General features: G+C 43.3%; 1 protein-coding gene across 1 annotated transcript; it reads right to left on the reverse strand.

Moving 5' to 3' along the window:
* Positions 1-1810: 1810 nt before the first annotated feature.
* Positions 1811-19523, reverse strand: scn4ab (sodium channel, voltage-gated, type IV, alpha, b). Its single transcript, XM_061089384.1, has 30 exons — positions 19392-19523; positions 19058-19195; positions 18806-18924; positions 18473-18562; positions 18191-18319; positions 17960-18051; positions 17052-17336; positions 16907-16970; positions 16652-16793; positions 16367-16564; positions 16118-16202; positions 15637-15875; positions 15444-15515; positions 15254-15355; positions 14813-15169; positions 14525-14720; positions 14150-14382; positions 11629-11737; positions 11380-11534; positions 10075-10248; positions 9870-9992; positions 9010-9294; positions 8741-8794; positions 4572-4709; positions 4338-4442; positions 3964-4234; positions 3040-3661; positions 2669-2813; positions 2406-2483; positions 1811-2152 (listed from the first exon to the last, which is right to left on the reverse strand). The coding sequence occupies exons 1-30, from the start codon at positions 19521-19523 to the stop codon at positions 1811-1813; spliced, it is 5274 nt and encodes a 1757-aa protein (XP_060945367.1).
* Between the last annotated feature and the right edge of the window lie 1291 nt (positions 19524-20814).

Raw genomic sequence — 20814 nt, forward strand, 5'->3', positions numbered from 1 at the left:
GGTATCGTATTTTTCCCAAAAAGTTGACCTCCCCTTTACTCTTTGCTCTCCTCTCCTCACAGGTGTGGCCCTGCCCAGTATTTAATGGAGGGTGTAGAAGAGGCTCTCTCAGCAGCAGCAGCTTGATAATGATGATGATGTTTTTCATCGTTGTTAAGGTTTCTTATTGTTCGAGGCCAGAGGTCTGGTAATCCAGTTTTCAGGCTTCTACTTTACGCTGACCTTCAGGTATATTAGTTTAGTGGAGGAAGCTCTGGGTCCTACGGATCCTGTGGGCCGGCCCAGACTTCCTTACCTTTTGTTATTTTTGGCCAGACCCCCAGACTCCCATAGTTTTGGTTGATTATTGTTTCCAATTTTTGTAAATAAACTTTGTCATTTTGTTGAAACTAAGTACTCAGTCGGCATCCTTATTTTATATTCTGGCCACAAAGTTGAGCAAGGTTTTCATAGTTTAACTCTTGTTTATGGTTAAGAACAGAGGATGTTGCACCTTTTTAAGATCTATGAGACAAACTATAATTTGTGAATATGGGCTATATAAATCAAATTTGTTTTCTGGATCTTTCTTTTATTGACAGTTTGGAAACTTCCTCATCAATGAGCACTGACTCTGCCACTCCAGTGGCTGTGTGACCAACATTCACTTTAAACTCATTTTGTGTTTGACTCATTGAACTTTCTATGACCTCGTCTTCCCGATGGTTGTCCTCACTGTTTTCCTCCCATGAATATTGTGCTTCGCTCTGCGGATCCCCCGGTACAGAGGCTCCACTGCCAGCCGAGGTACGCGAGATGACAAGGGATGAAGAAACTGCAACTTCTCGTCTTTATGATCAATTTGCAATAATTAATTACTTTTATATAAGTGCATTCTTCTTCTATGGATATTTTGTGTTAATGATACAAATAAAACTGGCCTGTTATGCATCAGCTTTTGATTGAATGAGCTCACTTGACTTGTGATCAATGTGAATGTGAGCTCACACACCAGAAGGTGGCAGTAGTGCTCTGTATGTTTTAAGTGCGGACCTGAGGATGTGATGCTGCATCCAGTGTCTCATCGTCCAGACACAAAAAAATCAACAAAGACGTGACACAAAGAAATGGATTGGGAATGCTGTTAGTTAGACCTAAACTAAACAAAACTACACTAAATTAAGCTGAATGATGGATGTTACTGAACAGCTCGTTTAAAAATGAACGCATAAATCTGGTTCATTGATTGGTTCATAAAGTCATGTTATTACTTTCTGTTTGGATCTGAGGTCAAAGGTCACAAAACAAAAAGGTTGAGAACTAGTTTAATTTTTTATGCTGAGCTTATGTTTACCTTGTTTTACTTTTGGAAACAAGTGTCTTCTGAACTTCTATTTGAATAAGAATAAGAATAATTTCTTACTATCATAATAATAATTTGAATTATAATTTTTTATTATCTATTGTTGGTACAGATTGGTTTCTTTAATACAAATAACATCATATGATTGGTCAACACAAATTTCCATTAAAAGACGAAGCTTCTGAACATGAACAAATCAGAACCTTTTAAAATGATCACTAAGCCAACCCCGACAGATTACTAGTCTATAATCAAACACAGAGGTTAAGAAAAAGGATTAAAAAGTATCAGATGAAAATGAGGACGAGGTTATAAAACATTTTTTAAGAGAAACAGAATTGATACATATTCAGCCTGATGAACGTTAGTCTCCTGATTCTGAAGCTAAATAGTTGTGAGTCTGCCGACAGGAAACAGGTGAGTTCACACAATGCAGAAAAGAGAAGAGACATTTAACACAAGGCCTCATCACACGATTGACTCTCTCAGGTTCTCTTCATGCAAGAGGTTCGGGGCAGTGACTGGAGGAGCAGCATGAAGGAGAAACTCACTCTGAAGCTCCACCTGAGCCACTGACTCAGCAGAGTCCTGCTTGTCTCCGTACAGCTGACTGATCCGTTTAAACACAAGTCCTTTTGTCTCCAGAGACAAATCCTCATCTTGATGCCCCCTTGTCTTCTTGCGATATTTGTAGGACGCCACTTTGACCGTCCGCCGCAGGAGGTGTTTCCTGTACGCTCTCTGGATGACCATCGCCGCCACCTCTTCATGCTTCCTCCTCAGGGTGCTGCTGATTGGTTCATATGACACCTGTCAGAAACAGTTATTACCTGTTAATACAGCACAGTGTGTTAAACAGTCAAAGCCCCTCAGAAATATTTCATTAAAAAAACTTTCATCTGAATGTTTATCATTCACGTCAACAATTTGAAAGAGTATTAAAAACAAAAGAAGAGTGCAAAGTACAATTGAATCACTTGATTTAATTTGATTCTGTGTAAAATAATTTTTTATTTTATAATAAGAATGAGGTTAAACTTGAGGTTGAGAAAATAGAATAAACCTTGGATGGGTTATTGGCCATGAATTTCTCCTCCATGTTTGCTTTGAGAGAATCCATCGCTCCTGAATCACCCAACACCTGGAACATATAGTAAAATAAAATGAAATAAAATAAAATATAATATAAAAATAATATAAAATAATATAATATAATATAATATAATATAATATAATATAATAAAATATAATATAATATAATATAATATAATATAATATAATATAATATAATATAATATAATATAATACAATATAATATAATTTTACCTGTGCGGTGAGAGCGAGCAGGACATCCAGGCAGTGAATCTTATCTCCAGGAACCAGAGGAAGATCCATGCGGATCAGTTTGACAGTGTTTGGTTTGGGAATCTTCAGAGGATCCTGCAGAATGTCGCAGAAGTCCGACAGCTGACTGTAGGAGCCAGGAGGGTCCATTAGAGAAGGTTTGACGATTACACATCATTAGAGTCCATAAGATTCCATTACAGACAATTAGACACAAGACATTATTCGATTTTTTGAACAGCAGACGGATCAGATAAGATTAAATCAGATCAAGCTAAAGGATTAATAATCCTCCAGATAAGAAACAGACTGTGACTGTTGTGCTGCAGGTTGGACTCACCTGTTGGACTCACCTGTACTGAATAAACTGTGACGCGTTGGGATCAAACTTCTCCCAGGTTTCATAAAACATCTCGAAGTCGTCCTCACACAGCAGATCGCTGCTCTCCTCTGTGGCCACGTTGAAGTTCTCCAGGATGATGGCGATAAACATGTTGACCACCACGAGGAAGGACATGATGATATATGTGGTGAAGAAGACAATACCCAGCGCTGGGCTGCCACAGTTCCCTCGGACCATGGATCCTGGGTTCTCTATGTCTGGGTCGCAGTCCGGTGGTGTGTTCATGATGGGACTCAGCAGACCGTCCCATCCCGCTGACGTGGTGATCATGAACAAACAGATCATACTGTTCCCAAAGTTCTCAAAGTTAAACATGTCGTCTATCATGCCCTCCTTCTTCACGTATGCAAAGTTTGACATCCCAAATATGGAGAAGATGAACATGATGAGGAAGAGGAGGAGGCCGATGTTGAAGAGGGCAGGAAGTGACATCATCAGGGCGAAGAGCAGGGTCCTGATTCCCTTTGCTCCACGAATGAGACGAAGAATTCGACCGATACGAGCCAATCGGATGACACGAAAGAGCGTTGGCGACACAAAGTACTTCTCTATGATGTCAGCGAGGAGGAGACCTGAAGGTGTGAAGTGAGAGAGGGATGATGGTGAAGATGTAGGAATGAAGGTAAGAGAGGAGGGAGGGATGAAGGTGTGAAAGGATAAAGGGGAGAATGTGAGAATGGATGGATGAAAGAGAGAATAGATGGAGGGATGAAGAGGACACGTAGACTTTGACTTTATGTCAGTATTGAAATCAACTACTGAAATTTACAACTTTACTTTTTGTAAAATGTAAAAAACATTTTAAGATCTTGTCTCTAACTATAAAAAACGTTCTTGGATGATGAGACGAAAACATCAGCAGACCCTGACTCACCTCCGATGGACAACATGACGACCACAAAGTCAAAGATATTCCATCCCACAGCGAAGTAGTGCTGCCTGAGGGCGATGATCTTCAGAGAGCACTCTGTCGTGAAAATGATGATGAAGACGAGGTTGACCCAATACAGGACCATCTCTTTCCCTGCGCTTTGTTCATCCGTCTCCACCATCATCGTCACCATGTTGAGGCAGATCAGCACCATGATGAAGATGTCGAAAAACTGTTTTGTCACAAGGTCAAAGACCAAACCCTGGAACTTGTTCTACAAGAAATAGAATATACAACATTTCACTCCTGCTTTTACCTGACTTGTCACACCTGTGTTCATGGTCGGAGGCCAACAAAATTGAAGTAGCGGTCCTGACCTTGGGGCGAGGTACAGGTTTCTGAGGTTTCTTGGAGCCCAGTTTCTTCATGGCATTATAATATTTCTTCTGCTCTTCCGTCATGAAAAGATCTGTTCCTCCCATGTAAAGAAACAAAAACATGAACTGACAGAAACAGAATGTTTGTCATGGCGACGTCATGGAGACAAAGGTGCGTCTCATCGTCCAGCGTTCAAATTGTTAATCATTTTATTTCAGTGAATAGAAACTTATCTTTGCTTTCTGCTGGTTGAAATTGTCAATGATGACTCCAATGAAGAGGTTGAGAGTGAAGAAGGAGCCAAAGATGATGAAACAGACAAAGTACAGGTACATGTACAGGTTGTCCTCGTACATCGGCTGTGACTCCACCTACACAGAAGGTCACCATGACGACAATGGTCAAGTCAGTTTTATTTTAAAATAAATAAACTTTTTACCAGTGCTGGTTTCATGACCGCTGAATGAAGATCCACTAGTAATATGAAATAACCAGATCAGTGTCTATTCTAACCCTGTTTGCTGGGCCTGTGGTAATGTCCTCAGAATTATAGTTAAATGAAGTAAAAAAAAGAACAGTTTTTCATAATATCTTCTATAACACTGCGCCTGTATCACAAGTACAACTGTATTTTTTATATAGAGATACTTTTGCTCCAGAGCACACTGAAGACTCATTATATTGATTCTATAGATTTGTGAGCTTTGATCTTTGTGTTGAACTGAGTCCAGTAGCACGGTATTACATTATTACAGTATTACGGTATTACAGAATTACTTTATTACATTATCACACAGACCGACCCAACAGAACCAAACCAGTACAAACACACAATGGTTCAGTAGCTGACAGGTCCGTGTGTGATAAACACTGTAAAATACTTACCCTTCTATGTAGAGCCTCTATTAATCATTTAGATATATAATTGCAAACTGCCTCTAAATTGAATAATCCTGCAGTTATGGATTATTATATAGGTGATAAGACAAGTCCCATCACATCTGACGATGAGACGCAATTTTTATTTTGCCTCCAGCTTTAATTCGGATCACTTTTTTATTCAGGCACCGTCCTCTCTGTCATACTCACTGTGTTACAGCCAACTCTTTGTGCTTTTTATGAAATTTATTCTCACAAGATTGGTAATTAATTTGGATGATTTTGATTTTTTATAATTCATGTCAAATCAACACTATACCAAATGTGTTTTGAATTTATTGTTATTTGTTTTTTTATTGGTCAGATGATGACCAGAAGATAGAAGGAAGGAGGGAGGGGACTGAGGCTCGTTTTTGTCTCAATGAACTAGTGGACATGTTTGTAGAATGGGGCATCGATACCTCCTGTGACATTACGCTTGAACATGGACATGTTTGTTACTTTTTGCTTTAAACGGAAATACAATTACCAAAAGGCAACAGAACAGATGACTGCAGGTGAAGTGTGATTTATCAAGCAAACAGGTTTGCATGCGCAAGGTTTTATGAATGCCATTTTCTGCCTTTGTAAACAAGTCCACTTTCAGTATATATCTTACACACTGTTTTATAAATGAGGTCCCTGGACTCAGTCCAAAGAATTTGATGTAAAGAAGTAACTTATTTTAAAGTGATCTGTCAATGGGGCCTAGAAGACTATAAAAGCACTATATAACTACAACTACCATTTAGCATTACATTTGACCAATCACAGACAAGGACAAGTTTGACTGACAGCAGAGCCTCATATTTAACAACAAGAATCAAACTGTTGAATAATAAAAATATGAGTAAAAACAAATCCTGCTTCAAAGACCCCAGAAATTATATGAGGAGCTACCTGCTCCTCCTCACTGACTCCTTCTAGTTCTGGGTCCTGCTCCTCCTCACTGCTGGTAGCATGAGGAGCTACCTGCTCCTCCTCCCTGACTCCTTCTAGTCCTGCTCCTCCTCACTGCTGGTAGCATGAGGAGCTACCTGCTCCTCCTCCCTGACTCCTTCTAGTTCTGTGTCCTGCTCCTCCTCACTGCTGGTAGCATGAGGAGCTACCTGCTGCTCCTCCTTCCTGACTCCTTCTAGTTCTGTGTCCTGCTCCTCCTCACTGCTGGTAGCATGAGGAGCCACCTGCTCCTCCTCCCTGACTCCTTCTAGGTCTATGTCCTGCTCCTCCTCACTGCTGGTAGCATGAGGAGCTACCTGCTCCTCCTCCCTGACTCCTTCTAGTTCTGGGTCCTGCTCCTCCTCACTGCTGGTAGCATGAAGAGCTACCTGCTCCTCCTCCCTGACTCCTTCTAGTTCTGTGTCCTGCTCCTCCTCACTGCTGGTAGCATGAGGAGCTACCTGCTCCTCCTCCCTGACTCCTTCTAGTTCTGTGTCCTGCTCCTCCTCACTGCTGGTAGCATGAGGAGCCACCTGCTCCTCCTCCCTGACTCCTTCTAGTCCTGCTCCTCCTCACTGCTGGTACTATGAGGAGCTACCTGCTCCTCCTCCTCCCTGACTCCTTCTAGTTCTGTGTCCTGCTCCTCCTCACTGCTGGTAGCATGAGGAGCTACCTGCTCCTCCTCCCTGACTCCTTCTAGCTCTGTGTCCTGCTCCTCCTCACTGCTGGTAGCATGAGGAGCTACCTGCTCCTCCTCCCTGACTCCTTCTAGTTCTGTGTCCTGCTCCTCCTCACTGTTGGTAGCATGAGGAGCTACCTGCTCCTCCTCACTGACTCCTTCTAGCTCTGTGTCCTGCTCCTCCTCACTGCTGGTAGCATGAGGAGCTACCTGCTGCTCCTCCTCCCTGACTCCTTCTAGTTCTGTGTCCTGCTCCTCCTCACTGCTGGTAGCATGAGGAGCCACCTGCTCCTCCTCCCTGACTCCTTCTAGTCCTGCTCCTCCTCACTGCTGGTAGCATGAGGAGCTACCTGCTGCTCCTCCTCCCTGACTCCTTCTAGTTCTGTGTCCTGCTCCTCCTCACTGCTGGTAGCATGAGGAGCTACCTGCTGCTCCTCCTCCCTGACTCCTTCTAGTTCTGTGTCCTGCTCCTCCTCACTGCTGGTAGCATGAGGAGCTACCTGCTCCTCCTCACTGACTCCTTCTAGCTCTGTGTCCTGCTCCTCCTCACTGCTGGTAGCATGAGGAGCTACCTGCTCCTCCTCCCTGACTCCTTCTAGTTCTGTGTCCTGCTCCTCCTCACTGCTGGTAGCATGAGGAGCCACCTGCTCCTCCTCCCTGACTCCTTCTAGTCCTGCTCCTCCTCACTGCTGGTACTATGAGGAGCCACCTGCTCCTCCTCCCTGACTCCTTCTAGTCCTGCTCCTCCTCACTGCTGGTACTATGAGGAGCTACCTGCTCCTCCTCCTCCCTGACTCCTTCTAGTTCTGTGTCCTGCTCCTCCTCACTGCTGGTAGCATGAGGAGCTACCTGCTCCTCCTCCCTGACTCCTTCTAGCTCTGTGTCCTGCTCCTCCTCACTGCTGGTAGCATGAGGAGCTACCTGCTCCTCCTCCCTGACTCCTTCTAGTTCTGTGTCCTGCTCCTCCTCACTGTTGGTAGCATGAGGAGCTACCTGCTCCTCCTCACTGACTCCTTCTAGCTCTGTGTCCTGCTCCTCCTCACTGCTGGTAGCATGAGGAGCTACCTGCTGCTCCTCCTCCCTGACTCCTTCTAGTTCTGTGTCCTGCTCCTCCTCACTGCTGGTAGCATGAGGAGCCACCTGCTCCTCCTCCCTGACTCCTTCTAGTCCTGCTCCTCCTCACTGCTGGTAGCATGAGGAGCTACCTGCTGCTCCTCCTCCCTGACTCCTTCTAGTTCTGTGTCCTGCTCCTCCTCACTGCTGGTAGCATGAGGAGCTACCTGCTGCTCCTCCTCCCTGACTCCTTCTAGTTCTGTGTCCTGCTCCTCCTCACTGCTGGTAGCATGAGGAGCTACCTGCTCCTCCTCACTGACTCCTTCTAGCTCTGTGTCCTGCTCCTCCTCACTGCTGGTAGCATGAGGAGCTACCTGCTCCTCCTCCCTGACTCCTTCTAGTTCTGTGTCCTGCTCCTCCTCACTGCTGGTAGCATGAGGAGCCACCTGCTCCTCCTCCCTGACTCCTTCTAGTCCTGCTCCTCCTCACTGCTGGTACTATGAGGAGCTACCTGCTCCTCCTCCTCCCTGACTCCTTCTAGTTCTGTGTCCTGCTCCTCCTCACTGCTGGTAGCATGAGGAGCTACCTGCTCCTCCTCCCTGACTCCTGAGGAGGTCACTGGGACGTTCAGACTGGTTCTGAATCCAGTCCTCATGTCCATGGTTTCAGTTTCCATTGTTCGTTTCTACGTCATTTGTTCTCAACCAAATAAACAATGTTTATCAGTTAAGATTTTCAACTTGAATCATTTTGTAATCGTGATCCGATGTGTGTTTTGTTCCCTTGTGTCAGTGTCTGTGAGTTTATACGAACGTCTCTGGCGTCCACTGCTGCGTACATGATGTCCATCCAGCCTTTGAATGTGGCCTGAAAAAGATCAAGATTTTATTCAGATCAATTTATGAATTGATTATCTGAGATTGATTGTTAATCTTCTGCGATCAATTATTGAATATCTGGTTTAAATTTTTGATTATTTGAGTATAAATATAGATAATCTGAGTTTGATTATTGAATATGTAAATATATTTATTTTTCATACAAGGAACTCAGTGTGTATGTGACGTGGCGTGTTGGCTGACCACTTGCAGCAGCGACAGGTAGCCCATCCCCACATTGTCGAAGTTGACCTTCAGGTTCTTCCAGCGAGCGTCATGGGAGTTTGCGTTGATCAGTGCGAGACACTCGGTCTTGTTACTGACGTCATCAGGATAAAACCTCTCTGCTGAGGTGACGTTGAAACAGTAATAAAACTTTCCTGCAAACAGATTTACTCCCATGATGCTGAAGATCAACCAGAAGATCAAACAGACGAGAAGAACATTGAAGATCGACGGGATGGCTCCGACCAGAGCGTTCACCACCACCTGCAGACAGACAGGTCAATCAACAAGTTGTAACAGGAAGAAAAACAATATAAAAGTGGAATAAAATAAATATAATAATAAAATGAACGGAAAAAGTTGAAACATTATTGAAACTAATTCAAAATATTAAAAAAACACTCTTTAGAAAAAACTAGAATTACGGCACTTTGGTTGTTTGCCTCCACCAACCGGTGCAGTTTCTTTACTCAAAAGAATTCTCTCAAGTCGTTTCGAAGATATCGCATAAACATGGAAAGAAATTTGCTTTGTGAGGTCGTAGTGACTTTGACCTGTGGCCTCCAAGTTCTATTCGGGTCAACCTTATGTCCAAGTGAATATTTGTACCACATTTGAAGAAATTAATTTCCGGTTTTCTTGAGATTTCGCATTCAGGAGAATGGGACAGACGGACAACACGAAAACAAACAGTTAAAGAGAGTAAATCTGAACCAGAGGATGTTTGAACCTCAAACTTTGTAGCTAAATGATGTTAGTGAAATCGTTCAGCAGGGTGACAGGTCAACCTCTGATGCCCGTGTCTGTCTTCATGTCAAGCTTTAAAGTGCCTGTCTCACCCTCATCCCCTCAAAGCGGGACAGGGCCCTCAAGGGCCTCAGAGCTCGAAGAGTCCTTAGAGACTTAATGGCTCCCAGATCTGAGTATCCCAGGATGTTTGCTGTCAGTGATACCAGAGATACCTGCAAGACATAACACACCTGGTGACATACGCAGATGACCACTTGATAATTGTATCAGTATGTTTATTGATCCTGTTCTTACATCTACGATTACGAAGTCCAGCCAGCACCATGCGTTGGTAAAGTAGGTCTTGAATCCATATGCGATCCACTTGAGAAGCATCTCGATTACAAACACGTAGGTGAACACCTGGTCTGCATATTCCAGAACCATCTTTATCACCCGTCGCTGCTCCAAGTAAATGTCCTCGAATGCCTGTTCACAATGAGAAAACGGTTATCGCCCTTAACTCTCAGTGTCAGGGTCACATGGAAACAAAGATCATTGATTATCGTTCAACTAAAAAACAACAACGGGCTTGATGTAACCTGACTGTTTAAAAAAAAAACAGCTAACTGAAAAGATGTGAGCATGAATGTTCTACTTTACTCCAGTAATATAATTTGTCATTACATTCCTTATGTGTTTTTGTTTTACTTCCTGCTCTTGGTCGTTGTATGTTTGAGTTTTGAATACCAGTGTTTCTCTCTTTCTCTGAGCATGTGGTATTATATTTTTGTCATTTCGTCTTTGACTTTTTCTTTATGTTCCATCATTTTTTGGTCATTGCTTCTTGCAGCCTTTCATTGTTGACATTATAGTATCTTCACTGCAGCTACCTGCATTCATTTGTCCTGCAATCATCATGTCAGTACAAACTGAAAAGATCTTTAATTGGACGATGACTTTGACCTCTCAGAATTTGACTTGGGAGGTATCTCAGGGTAGGAACTCATCTTCCAACACTGGAACAAACCTGTAACCCGTGAAGGTCACCCTGTGAGGTGACCTTCACTTCCTGAAGAGACCTGCTCCAAACTACAGAGGCTGCGCCCTCATCATCTGCCCTCCTTTTCTTTGTGATTTTATTTTCTTTGTTTGTAGATGATCTGATGCCTGAAAAACTTTGAATAAAGATTTAAACTGTGTATGTTTTTTCCACTCATTTAATTATTTTAAAATGTCGTTTTTTTGATTTTGTGTTATTACATCAACATTGTCATATTTGCGTTTATTGAAGATTTATGAAGGTTATTTCAGAGTTGAAAAGTTAAACAACATCTCACCTTGGTAAAGCATGGCAGCCATGTTAGTAGTCAGTTTGTAGTCCACTGTTAGCAATTGAAGCCATGTTGTCTTCACAAGTTAGTAATCACACTGTACACATTCCTGAGAACCAATAAGATCAGTCACGTGACCAGATCAAACAGACCAACCAACTCCGGGAGAAGTATAAAAAAATATGTTTTAACATTCTTTTGAACAAATACAATAAAACAAACACATGAATTCACACAATCAACTGAAACTCAGCATGTTTGATTAGTGATCAATAATCATATTTACCAGCGCTCCACTGCTCAGCAGAATCATGAAGATGATGAAAGTCTCAAAGTAGTTGTGTTCCACGATGGAGAAACACGTTCTCCTGAAGTTAGACCAGACCCTGCCTCTGCCCTGGGAAGGGTCTATGTCCAGGAACGGACATCTATGATAGCACTCTGAAATATGAAAACACATGATTTATCTAAATCAGTCAATCACAGGGCATGTGTGTGTGTGTGTGTGAGTGTGTGTGTGTGTGTGTGTTCATACTGGTGGTACAACAGTCCTCAGGTGTGTTTGACTCATGATCTTGATCATCTTCATCCTCTTTGATATCAGGAGCTGTCTGTACTGTGCTGCAGAACGACGACTCGTCACACTGAACACATTAAATACATGTTATAACCAATCAAATAACATAAAGAAATGAATAATAATAAAAATTATAATCATTCTTATCTCAAAATAAAATTGCCACTCCTGCTCTTAAATTTGTCCCGTGGCTGAGAACAAGCTGTCCACCCCCCCATAATAGTCATTATGACTTATAATAGTCATAAGTCTGTATTCATTTGGACCACACAACTTAATTACTTATTAAATATGGGCTACACAAATACAATTTGATTGATTGATTGATTGATTGACTACAGAACTGTTGCCCTGACTTCAGTGGTAATGAAGCGTTTTGAGCACCTTGTCCTGTCCCAACTCAAAGACATTACCACCCCCCCGCTCGAACCCTGCTAGCGCGTGAACCTGGGGAAACACGTCTCTGACCCCCCCCCCTATCAGCACCGGATCACTACAAGGTTGCGTAATTTTTCCTCTGTTCTTCTCCATGTACACAGACACTTCTAGTCACCAGTCCGTCAAGCTCCTGAGGTTCCACACGACATCACCCTCATCAGACGTATCTATGCATACAGCTGGGAGATCGACCAACCTGTGACCTGATGCGCCAACAACAACCTGTTGCGCCGACCTCAGGAAGAGCCAAGTCCCTCCAGCAACCTGTGAGACTCTCCAGCGGACACGGTGGAGTCATTCTGCCTCCTGGACACCTTCAGCACCCAAGACCTGGAGTGGGAGCTGAACATGTTGTCTCCTTCACCACCTCCAGCAGAGGATGTACCTCCTGCAGCAGCTGAGGAAACTAACCCTGCCGAAGCCGATGATGGTGAACTTGTACACCTGCCACCTCATTCATCACCATATGGTTCACTGCAGCTACAGCAAAGGACCGGGCCAGACTGCAGCAGAGAAGCTGCTCGGCTGCGACCTGTTCCTTCTCCAGGACCTGTTCCTTCTCCAGGACTCTGAGGCGTGCAGGTAAGATAGTGGCCGACCCCTCCCAGCCTGGACATGGACTCTTCAAGCCATTTCCCTCTGGCCGAAGGCTCAGGACCAAAACCTCATGCCACAAAAACTCGCCTGCTCACTGACTCCCGCTCCCGCTGTGATCACATCACCCCTAACCCGAACTGGCTCCCCGTCCCACAACGCATCCAATACAAAGTCCTTGTCCTCACTCACAAGGGTTTCCATAACCCCCCCTACCTCACCGACCTGCTCCACCACGGCACTCCATCCCATTGGCTCCGCTCCTCTGATGCTGATCTCCTGTCCCATCGACTCAGGACCAAGCACCGGACCTGGAGCTGCCCCCCCCCCCACCCCCTGGAACTCTCTCCCCAAAGACATCCGAGACTGCACCAATCCCACAATGTTCAAATCACAAATCACAACTCACCCTTTCAGACCTGCTTTTAATGTGTGATGTATGTTGTGTGCTTTATGTTTTTAGTGTGTAGCTTTTAATGTTAATGTTAATGTTTGTAAAGTGTCTTTGAGTACTGTGAAAAGTGCTCTATAAATAAAAAGTATTATTATTATTATTGTTATATTTCTAGTGACATTACGAGTAAACTCGGCTGTTTAATCTGAGTCTTGCCAAAGTCCCACCACTGTTGGACACAGGTGTTGATTACACCAGAAATATTCAAAAGTTTCTCTGAAACCTTTTGGCTCCTCGCGCTTCCTCTCCGGACAGGATCGGAGTAAAAGACCTTCTACACCAAAGATTCGATAGTTTCCGTTGTTGAAACAAAACATATTCAAACCGGTTCAAGTCTCCGGTGTCTCTGAGCACCATGTAAACCTGCCTGTGGGGACACACCACATGTTGGAGCAGCGGAGACTTACAGCCCAGAGACACTTTCTTTATCGGGGACATGATTTGTCCGTACCATGACTGCTCTTTAGCTGACACTTCGTTTTTAATGAACAGATGTACCTCCCCTCCCCCCACACTCCTCTCACCTTCCCTTCCTCCCATCCCTTCATCTGGGGATGCATTCAAATAACAAACTTCACTGGTCAGAAAACACTGTGTCCCTGGACAGGAAGGGACAGGGCATGAGGTTTTTTCTGAGGCTCAGGTCTTTTAACGTGTGCATTAGGCTGCTACGGATGTAATGGTTATGGTCAGTAGTGGCCTGTGTCATATTCTTTGCTGTGATGCTGGGGAGTTGGCATCAGGAGCTGTGGCACCAACAAAGAATTTTATTACAAAGAATGAACAAATTGCACAATAACACAACTTTATCCTCATCTCTATATTGCAAAAAAATGTTTATACAGCCTTGGGTATGTATCGCATTAGTTCTACGTTATTGTATATAATATTTCAATTTTTATTTCTGTATCCATATTTCCCCTTGCACTGCAACTTTCTGGGGTCATTTGTGGATTTCCTATTGAACAAACATTGACAGGAACTTATATTTACTTGGGAATGGTTTTCTTTATCTTCCTCGTCACCCTCCTCATCTTCATTTTCAGATGTCTCAGATTCCGATTCGGACTCTGCCTTGGCAATGGGCACCCTCAGGAAGGTGATCGATGTTTTCACATCGTCATGACTACAGCTGAGGCTGTTTATCTCTGACAGTTGTTGGTCTGATGTCACAGAGGTCAAAGGTAAAATCTCTTTTGAGATCTTGTCATCATCCTCACCATCAACTCCTGTAAAGTAATTATAAAAATTATGCGTCATTTTTTTTGACACACCTGGAACAAAAAATAAACATTGATGTTAAACCACAACAAGCATAAATGGATGAAAAATTCATAAAAGTTCCTGGTCTGGTTACATTAACCCTACCGATGTGTTCTTGTTCATGGTTCTTCTTCCCCATCAGAGTCCGGATATACTCCACAATCCCAGACCTTGTCCAGGACACAGCCCTGTTGATCCGATTTATTGCAATCTGCAAATTATTTTCTCCCTCATCTTCTGGAGCTGCCAGGTTATCTCCACTGAACGAGCTAAGCAGCAGGGCCAGGAACAGATTCAGGACCTGAAACCGGACCAGGAAAAGATTCAGGCCCTGAAACCAGACCTGGAAGCAATTCAGTACCTCAGGTTAACTTACCGCCTGCAGTAACTCACCACTAGGTTTCCGAGGACCATGACCATCATGAAAACAATCAGACACATGGCCTGACCTGAGACCTCCATGCAGTCCCACATGGTCTCGATCCACTCTCCACACAGGACTCTAAAGATGATGAGGAATGCGTGGAAAAAGTCGTTCATGTGCCAACGAGGAAGTTTACAGTCCTCTGCGATGCGACAGACACAATCTTTGTAGTTCTTCCCAAACAGCTGCATACCAACGACGGCAAAGATGAAGACAATGATCGCTAGAACCAGAGTCAGGTTCCCCAGAGCCCCCACAGAGTTCCCGATGATCTTAATCAGCATGTTGAGGGTTGGCCACGACTTGGCAAGCTTAAAGACTCGCATCTGGACACAAGACAGAGAGCAAAGCATGTGAGAGCAGGGTGAGGGGATAAGAATAAAGACAGGTAACGATGAAACCCTACTGACCAATCGGAATGAGCGCAGCACAGACAGGCCCTGAACATCAGCCAGTCCCAGCTCCACCAGACTCATGGTGACAATGATGCTGTCAAAGATGTTCCAGCCCACCTATTTCCATGACAACAGAGAAGAAACTCATCAACATGGTAACAGTTGCCACTCAACATCACTTAGCCAAACAGACAGGAAGTCTGACCTGAAAGTAGTAAAATGGGTCCATGGCCAGAAGTTTGAAGACCATCTCAGCTGTGAAGATCCCTGTGAAAACCTGTAGAATCAGAGGTCAACAGGGTGACTGTGATATCATGACTCTGGTGACTGATGAAACCTGCTGCTGTCAAACAGCTGTGGTCATGTGATGAGCAATGTCAGGACTTTTCTTCACTCACCAGGTTCCCGATGCTCAGCAGCTCCTCAAACTCCTCCGTCATTGGATAATGCTCCAAGGCCATGAAGACCGTGTTGAGAACGATGCACAAGGTGATGCCGAGGTCAACAAACGGGTCCATGACGATGGTGTTGAGCCGCTGCTTCAGCCACCTCCAGCAGCCGCAGCAGTTCCACTTCAAGAAGACGTCAGCGAAGGCATACCAACACGCGGGACACGGCCTCTGGTCATCCTCAAAATCTGAAATAAATGAAACATGAGGTTCATCAATTCTCTTTGTTCCGACCTTCACTCAGGCTTCTGTGCTACATTCCCTACATCAAAATCTACACTGTGGTGATGGGAAAATAAATGGGAAAATAAAAGTCAACAATTACAACCAAACAAGCAACAAACCAAAGATCTACAGTTCTAAAGAGTTTCATTCCAGGATCTGACAGACAGTGTGTGTGTGTGTGCGTGTGTGTGTGTGTGTGTGATACCTTCTATGGCAGTGTGGTCTTGATCATGACTCTGCGTTTCATTTGGGTTGTGTGATTTTGAAAGCACCTCCATGCAGGCCGCCTCCTGCAACAACAGTGTTAATAAAAGTAATATTTACGTTGTATCTCTGTTGTATCAATTTTGTATGAATGTTCTATCTATGTTGAATCTATGTTGAGTCTATTTATGTTTCAATGTGTTTCACTCTTCATTCATGTTGTTTGTGTTAGTCCGTCAGCTCTGACGACCTCGTCTCTCTTCTTCAGCGCTTCCAGGATCTCAGCATACTCCTCCTCTTTACGTTTTGCCTCAGAAAGTGTGGCCTTATTCTGCTCAGCATATGCCATTGCAACCACCGCCAGGATCAGGTTAATGAGGTAAAACGAGCCCAGGAAGATGACGACCACAAAGAAGATCATGTAGGTTTTACCTGCTGCTCTCAATGTCTGAAGAGAGAGAGACAGGTGAGAGAGAGCACCAGGTGATAGTTGTAACCAGTGATGACATCTCGCTGATCTGCGCTGCTTACTTACGAGCTGGAAGAGATTTTCCCAGAAGTCCTGGGTCATGAGTCTGAACAGAGCCAGAAACGCCCAACCAAACGAGTCATAGCTGGTGTAGCCGTAGTTTGGATTTCTACCCGTTTTTAGACACATGAAACCCTCCGGACAGACCCTGATCACATCATCATTAATGACTATCATCATCACCTCATTCATATCCTAAAAATCATCATCATCAATATTATCAGTGTCATCATCACCACGATCATCGTCATGGAAACGTACCCTGCATCAGAGCTGTTTCCACAGAGCAGAGCATCCATGTTTCCAGGAAGGAAGTAATGATTTTCTGTCCGAAATAAAAAGACAAATATGAAAAAAGAAAATTGTTTGATGGCAAAAGGTTTTTTGTAAAATCAATAATACAGACCTGGGCTGTTGATATACTCATAGAAATCAAAATTGCTGGTTTCTGTGTCATTGCCACAGGTTTGGTTGCTGAGGGTGATGTTGCCAAGGTAAAAGGTTTCAGGATCAACATCAGAAGAGTTGCTCCTAAGCAACGGAGGTATCAGGACACACTTCTGTCTCAGGTTTCCCATGAAGAGCTGCAGACCGATCAGAGCAAAGACACTGAGGCAGAACACCGTCAGGATCATGACATCAGCAAGCTTCTTCACTGATTGGATGAGAGCTCCGACAATCGTCTTCAGACCTGAGGAGGGGGCAGGATAATACTCACCGACCAATCAGATGGATGAAAATCAACAACTTATCAAAAGAGACTGAAGGTGTGTTTGACTTGGACTTGGTCTGGCTGTGTCTGACCTGATATTACCGACATGACCTGTCGGCGGCTGTAGCGAAGTAGTGAAACAATGCAGACGTCAAGTCTGACTTTTTGTACTTCTTGAAGCATCAGTGAGACGAGAACAACCACCGATCTCGCAGTGTTTGCTTTTTTCATTACAAATAAAACAGAGGTTTTTTAAATCCTTGTGTTTTTGCATAAATATCAATGACTATCTATAACTAGACAACAATTCTAACCACAATGCATTGCGTTTGGCCTAGCATGCATCACGTTAAGTAAGCGCTGCATCAAGTCAAACACACCTTGAGCTGAACCTGAAACATTTACCTCAATTGTATCAGATACTGCTGCAATGCTGTTTATCCCTGAAACTCCAAAAGTGTGTTGTGGAACACTTCACCCCCCCCCCCCCTCCATCATAGTGCAGAGTAGAGAATCAGTGGATTTTCACTTTTGGGGGAACTTGCTCTTTAAGGAAGGCTGAAGGTGTTAAATTCAGCATAAAATGTTAAACACTAACTAACCAGGGATGACTGTGATGGTCTTCAGTGCTCGAAGAACTCTGAACGTTCGCAACGCAGAAACGTTTCCCAAATCCACGAACTCTGTCAGATATCTGAAACACAGACACGTCATCATGACTCATCATCTTCATCATCACCAGCATCATCATAATGACCATCACCACCACCAGCATCATCACATAGCCACCAGCATCATGGGTGTGCTACCTATCAGGATTTATTCTTGCTTACGCCATGCTGATGACCATGAAGTCGAGCCAGTTCCACGGGTCTCTGAGGAAGGTGAAGTCTCCGACGCAGAATCCTCGTGACAAAACTTTGATTGTTGCTTCAAACGTGTAGATGAATGTAAACACGTATCTGTTACACAAAACAAAAACTTCAAATGTCAAAATATAAGGTGTTTGTATGTGTGTTTGTGTGTGTGTGTGTGTGTGTGTGTGTGTGTGTGTGTGTGTGTGTGTGTGTGTGTGTGTGTGTGTGTGTGTGTGTGGGTGTGGGTGTGTATCTCACTCCACAGTCTTGCTCCAAGACGGCGGATCACTCATCGTCATGAAAGCACAGTTTGTCATAATCGTCATCATGATGAATAAGCTGAATAAAGTTTTCTATTTTAAGGAACATGATCAGATAATAATTGATCAATATCCTGTTGATCACTTCGTGGCACAGCTATTGATCCAGATACAATCAAAGTTATCTGTATATTCATCAGGAGCAACAATGAAATCCCCCGGCACTGCTTCCTGGTTGGCTGATGGTGAATAGCTTTTGATTCTTTTAAATGTCTTTTTCACTCTTTTTGATAAAATGAAGAACACGGATGCGTGACACCACAAAGGATATGAATGGATGAGTATCCTGATGGCGAAGGTTCTCAAACGACTGAATGGACTGAGCAGGAAACAGGCGGGTTCAGCATTAAACCTGTAGATGATGTTTCCTCTACTGAGCACGATGAACGTCTGCAGACAGAGAATCATACAAAAGAACTTTATTAAATCAACAAAACAAAAGCACTGTGAATGACTCAAGAAAAAACAACAACTATGACTGTAACCTTCATGACCTCATCACATGATCTATCTCAACAGAAACCTTGTGTGATTGATAGAAGGGATCCAGCTCCTCCAATGGGCTGTTGAGGAGCCCAGCGGGGGGCTCTCCATAGATGAATGGGAGGGGTTTCCCAGCCTCAAGGTCACTTGCTGGTTTAGGAAGATCTTCCTCCGCTACCTGCCAGTGAGAGAGGAAGCATATCAGAAACATTTCAGCTAATTCTGAGGCTCTTCTGTTTTTCCTAATCACATCATGTGTCACGTCCAAGTGGGTTGATGTCATCCAGCAGTCACATTTGTTCAGTTATTCACAATTTACAGTATAATGTTAATTGACAGTCAGTTGATTAGTTTTCAATCAATATGTTATATACCTCAATGTTCTTTTCCTTCCTTCTCTGATCCTCTTTCTCTTCAGCTTCATGTCGCTGTTGGATTCCCTCTAGTGAAGCAGGTGTAAAGCGTCTAAAGACTTCCACGCCAAGAGGGGGCAGCATAGGTGCCATCCTGACATTATGCAGCGTTGCCTGAACCCCACCTTCATAGAGCAACTGCACAGGAAACTACATAAAGACAGGAAGTGAAATAAGAGACAAAAAAACACAAAAATATAGAAATGAAGTGTAGCCAACTAGGATATTAATGAACAAGGCAAATAAAAAGTTTCACAAACAAATACCTATAAAACAAATAAATACAACAAAAATGAAAATCCCTACATCAAGAAATCAATACAGAAAATTAAAACCAATGAAGATAAAACACATCCAATGCACAAATATATATAGCTACAAAAATTCCAGCCTGAATATCAATATTTTTCCAAATTTGCAAAGTTTCACAAACATAAATCTACATTAAAAGTATAAAACTTTAAAAAATGTAAACTTTAAGTGGAAAAAATAATAATAAGATTATTAAAAGTTTAACATAACAAGTGTAAAACAATAAAACTTAAATATCAAAAGTTTAAAACATTAAAGTTTAGTGTGTGAAGATTTAGTTTAAAGGATATATTGGCAGACATTGAATATAAAATAATCCCAGTGATTATAGGGGGTATTCAGCTGCAACTTGACCCTTCACCACTAGGTGTCACTACATTCTACACACTGGACCTTTAAAAGTACAATACATTCACGTTTTGAACATAAAATGTGTAAAGGTGTAACTGTAAAGACAAACACACAAATTCAGATAAAAAAAATCAGAGTTCACAAGTCTAAGAAGTTTCCTGAAAAGTTCCCAGCAGTGTGCGCGCACACACACACACACACACACACACACACACACACACACACACACACACACACACACACACACACACACACACACACACACACACACACACACACACACACACACACACACACACACTTGTGCATGGTGCCAGATTTGACCCCACCCTACCCGTCACTATGGCAGCAGCTGTTGCAGGTCTTCAGTTTGACCCTCCAGTGTAAAGTTACAGAGTACGATGACCCAGCTCATTCTCTCTCTCTCTCACACACGCACGCTCACACACACACACACACACACACACACACACAAACTCTTGTACTAACCCTATCTTAGTAAGAACAGTCCCAATGTATTTGCCACTATGGGTTCTACTTAACCATCACAACTAAATGCCTGACCTTAACCCTAACCTAATAACCAAGTCTTAACCCTCAAACAGCCCCTTGACAAAGTAAGGACCGGCAAAAGTTCCTCACTTTCCAAAAATGCCATTTTTCCATAAGGTCTATGCTCAAAATGGTCCTCACAGATATAATACGAGACGTAAAAGTTCAC

This window comes from Limanda limanda, chromosome 17 (assembly GCF_963576545.1).
Source record: "Limanda limanda chromosome 17, fLimLim1.1, whole genome shotgun sequence".
Classification (NCBI taxonomy): domain Eukaryota; kingdom Metazoa; phylum Chordata; class Actinopteri; order Pleuronectiformes; family Pleuronectidae; genus Limanda; species Limanda limanda.

Excerpts from the sequence above, each read along its gene's own strand:
- scn4ab (XM_061089384.1), bottom strand. The coding sequence starts at position 19,523 with ATGGCACCTATGCTGCCCCCTCTTGGCGTGGAAGTCTTTAGACGCTTT. Across the intron at positions 18,052-18,190 it reads TTCATGGTCATCAGCATGGC|ATATCTGACAGAGTTCGTGG; the intron begins GTAAGCAAGAAT and ends TCTGTGTTTCAG. Across the intron at positions 15,356-15,443 it reads ACCCATTTTACTACTTTCAG|GTGGGCTGGAACATCTTTGA; the intron begins GTCAGACTTCCT and ends TCATGGAAATAG.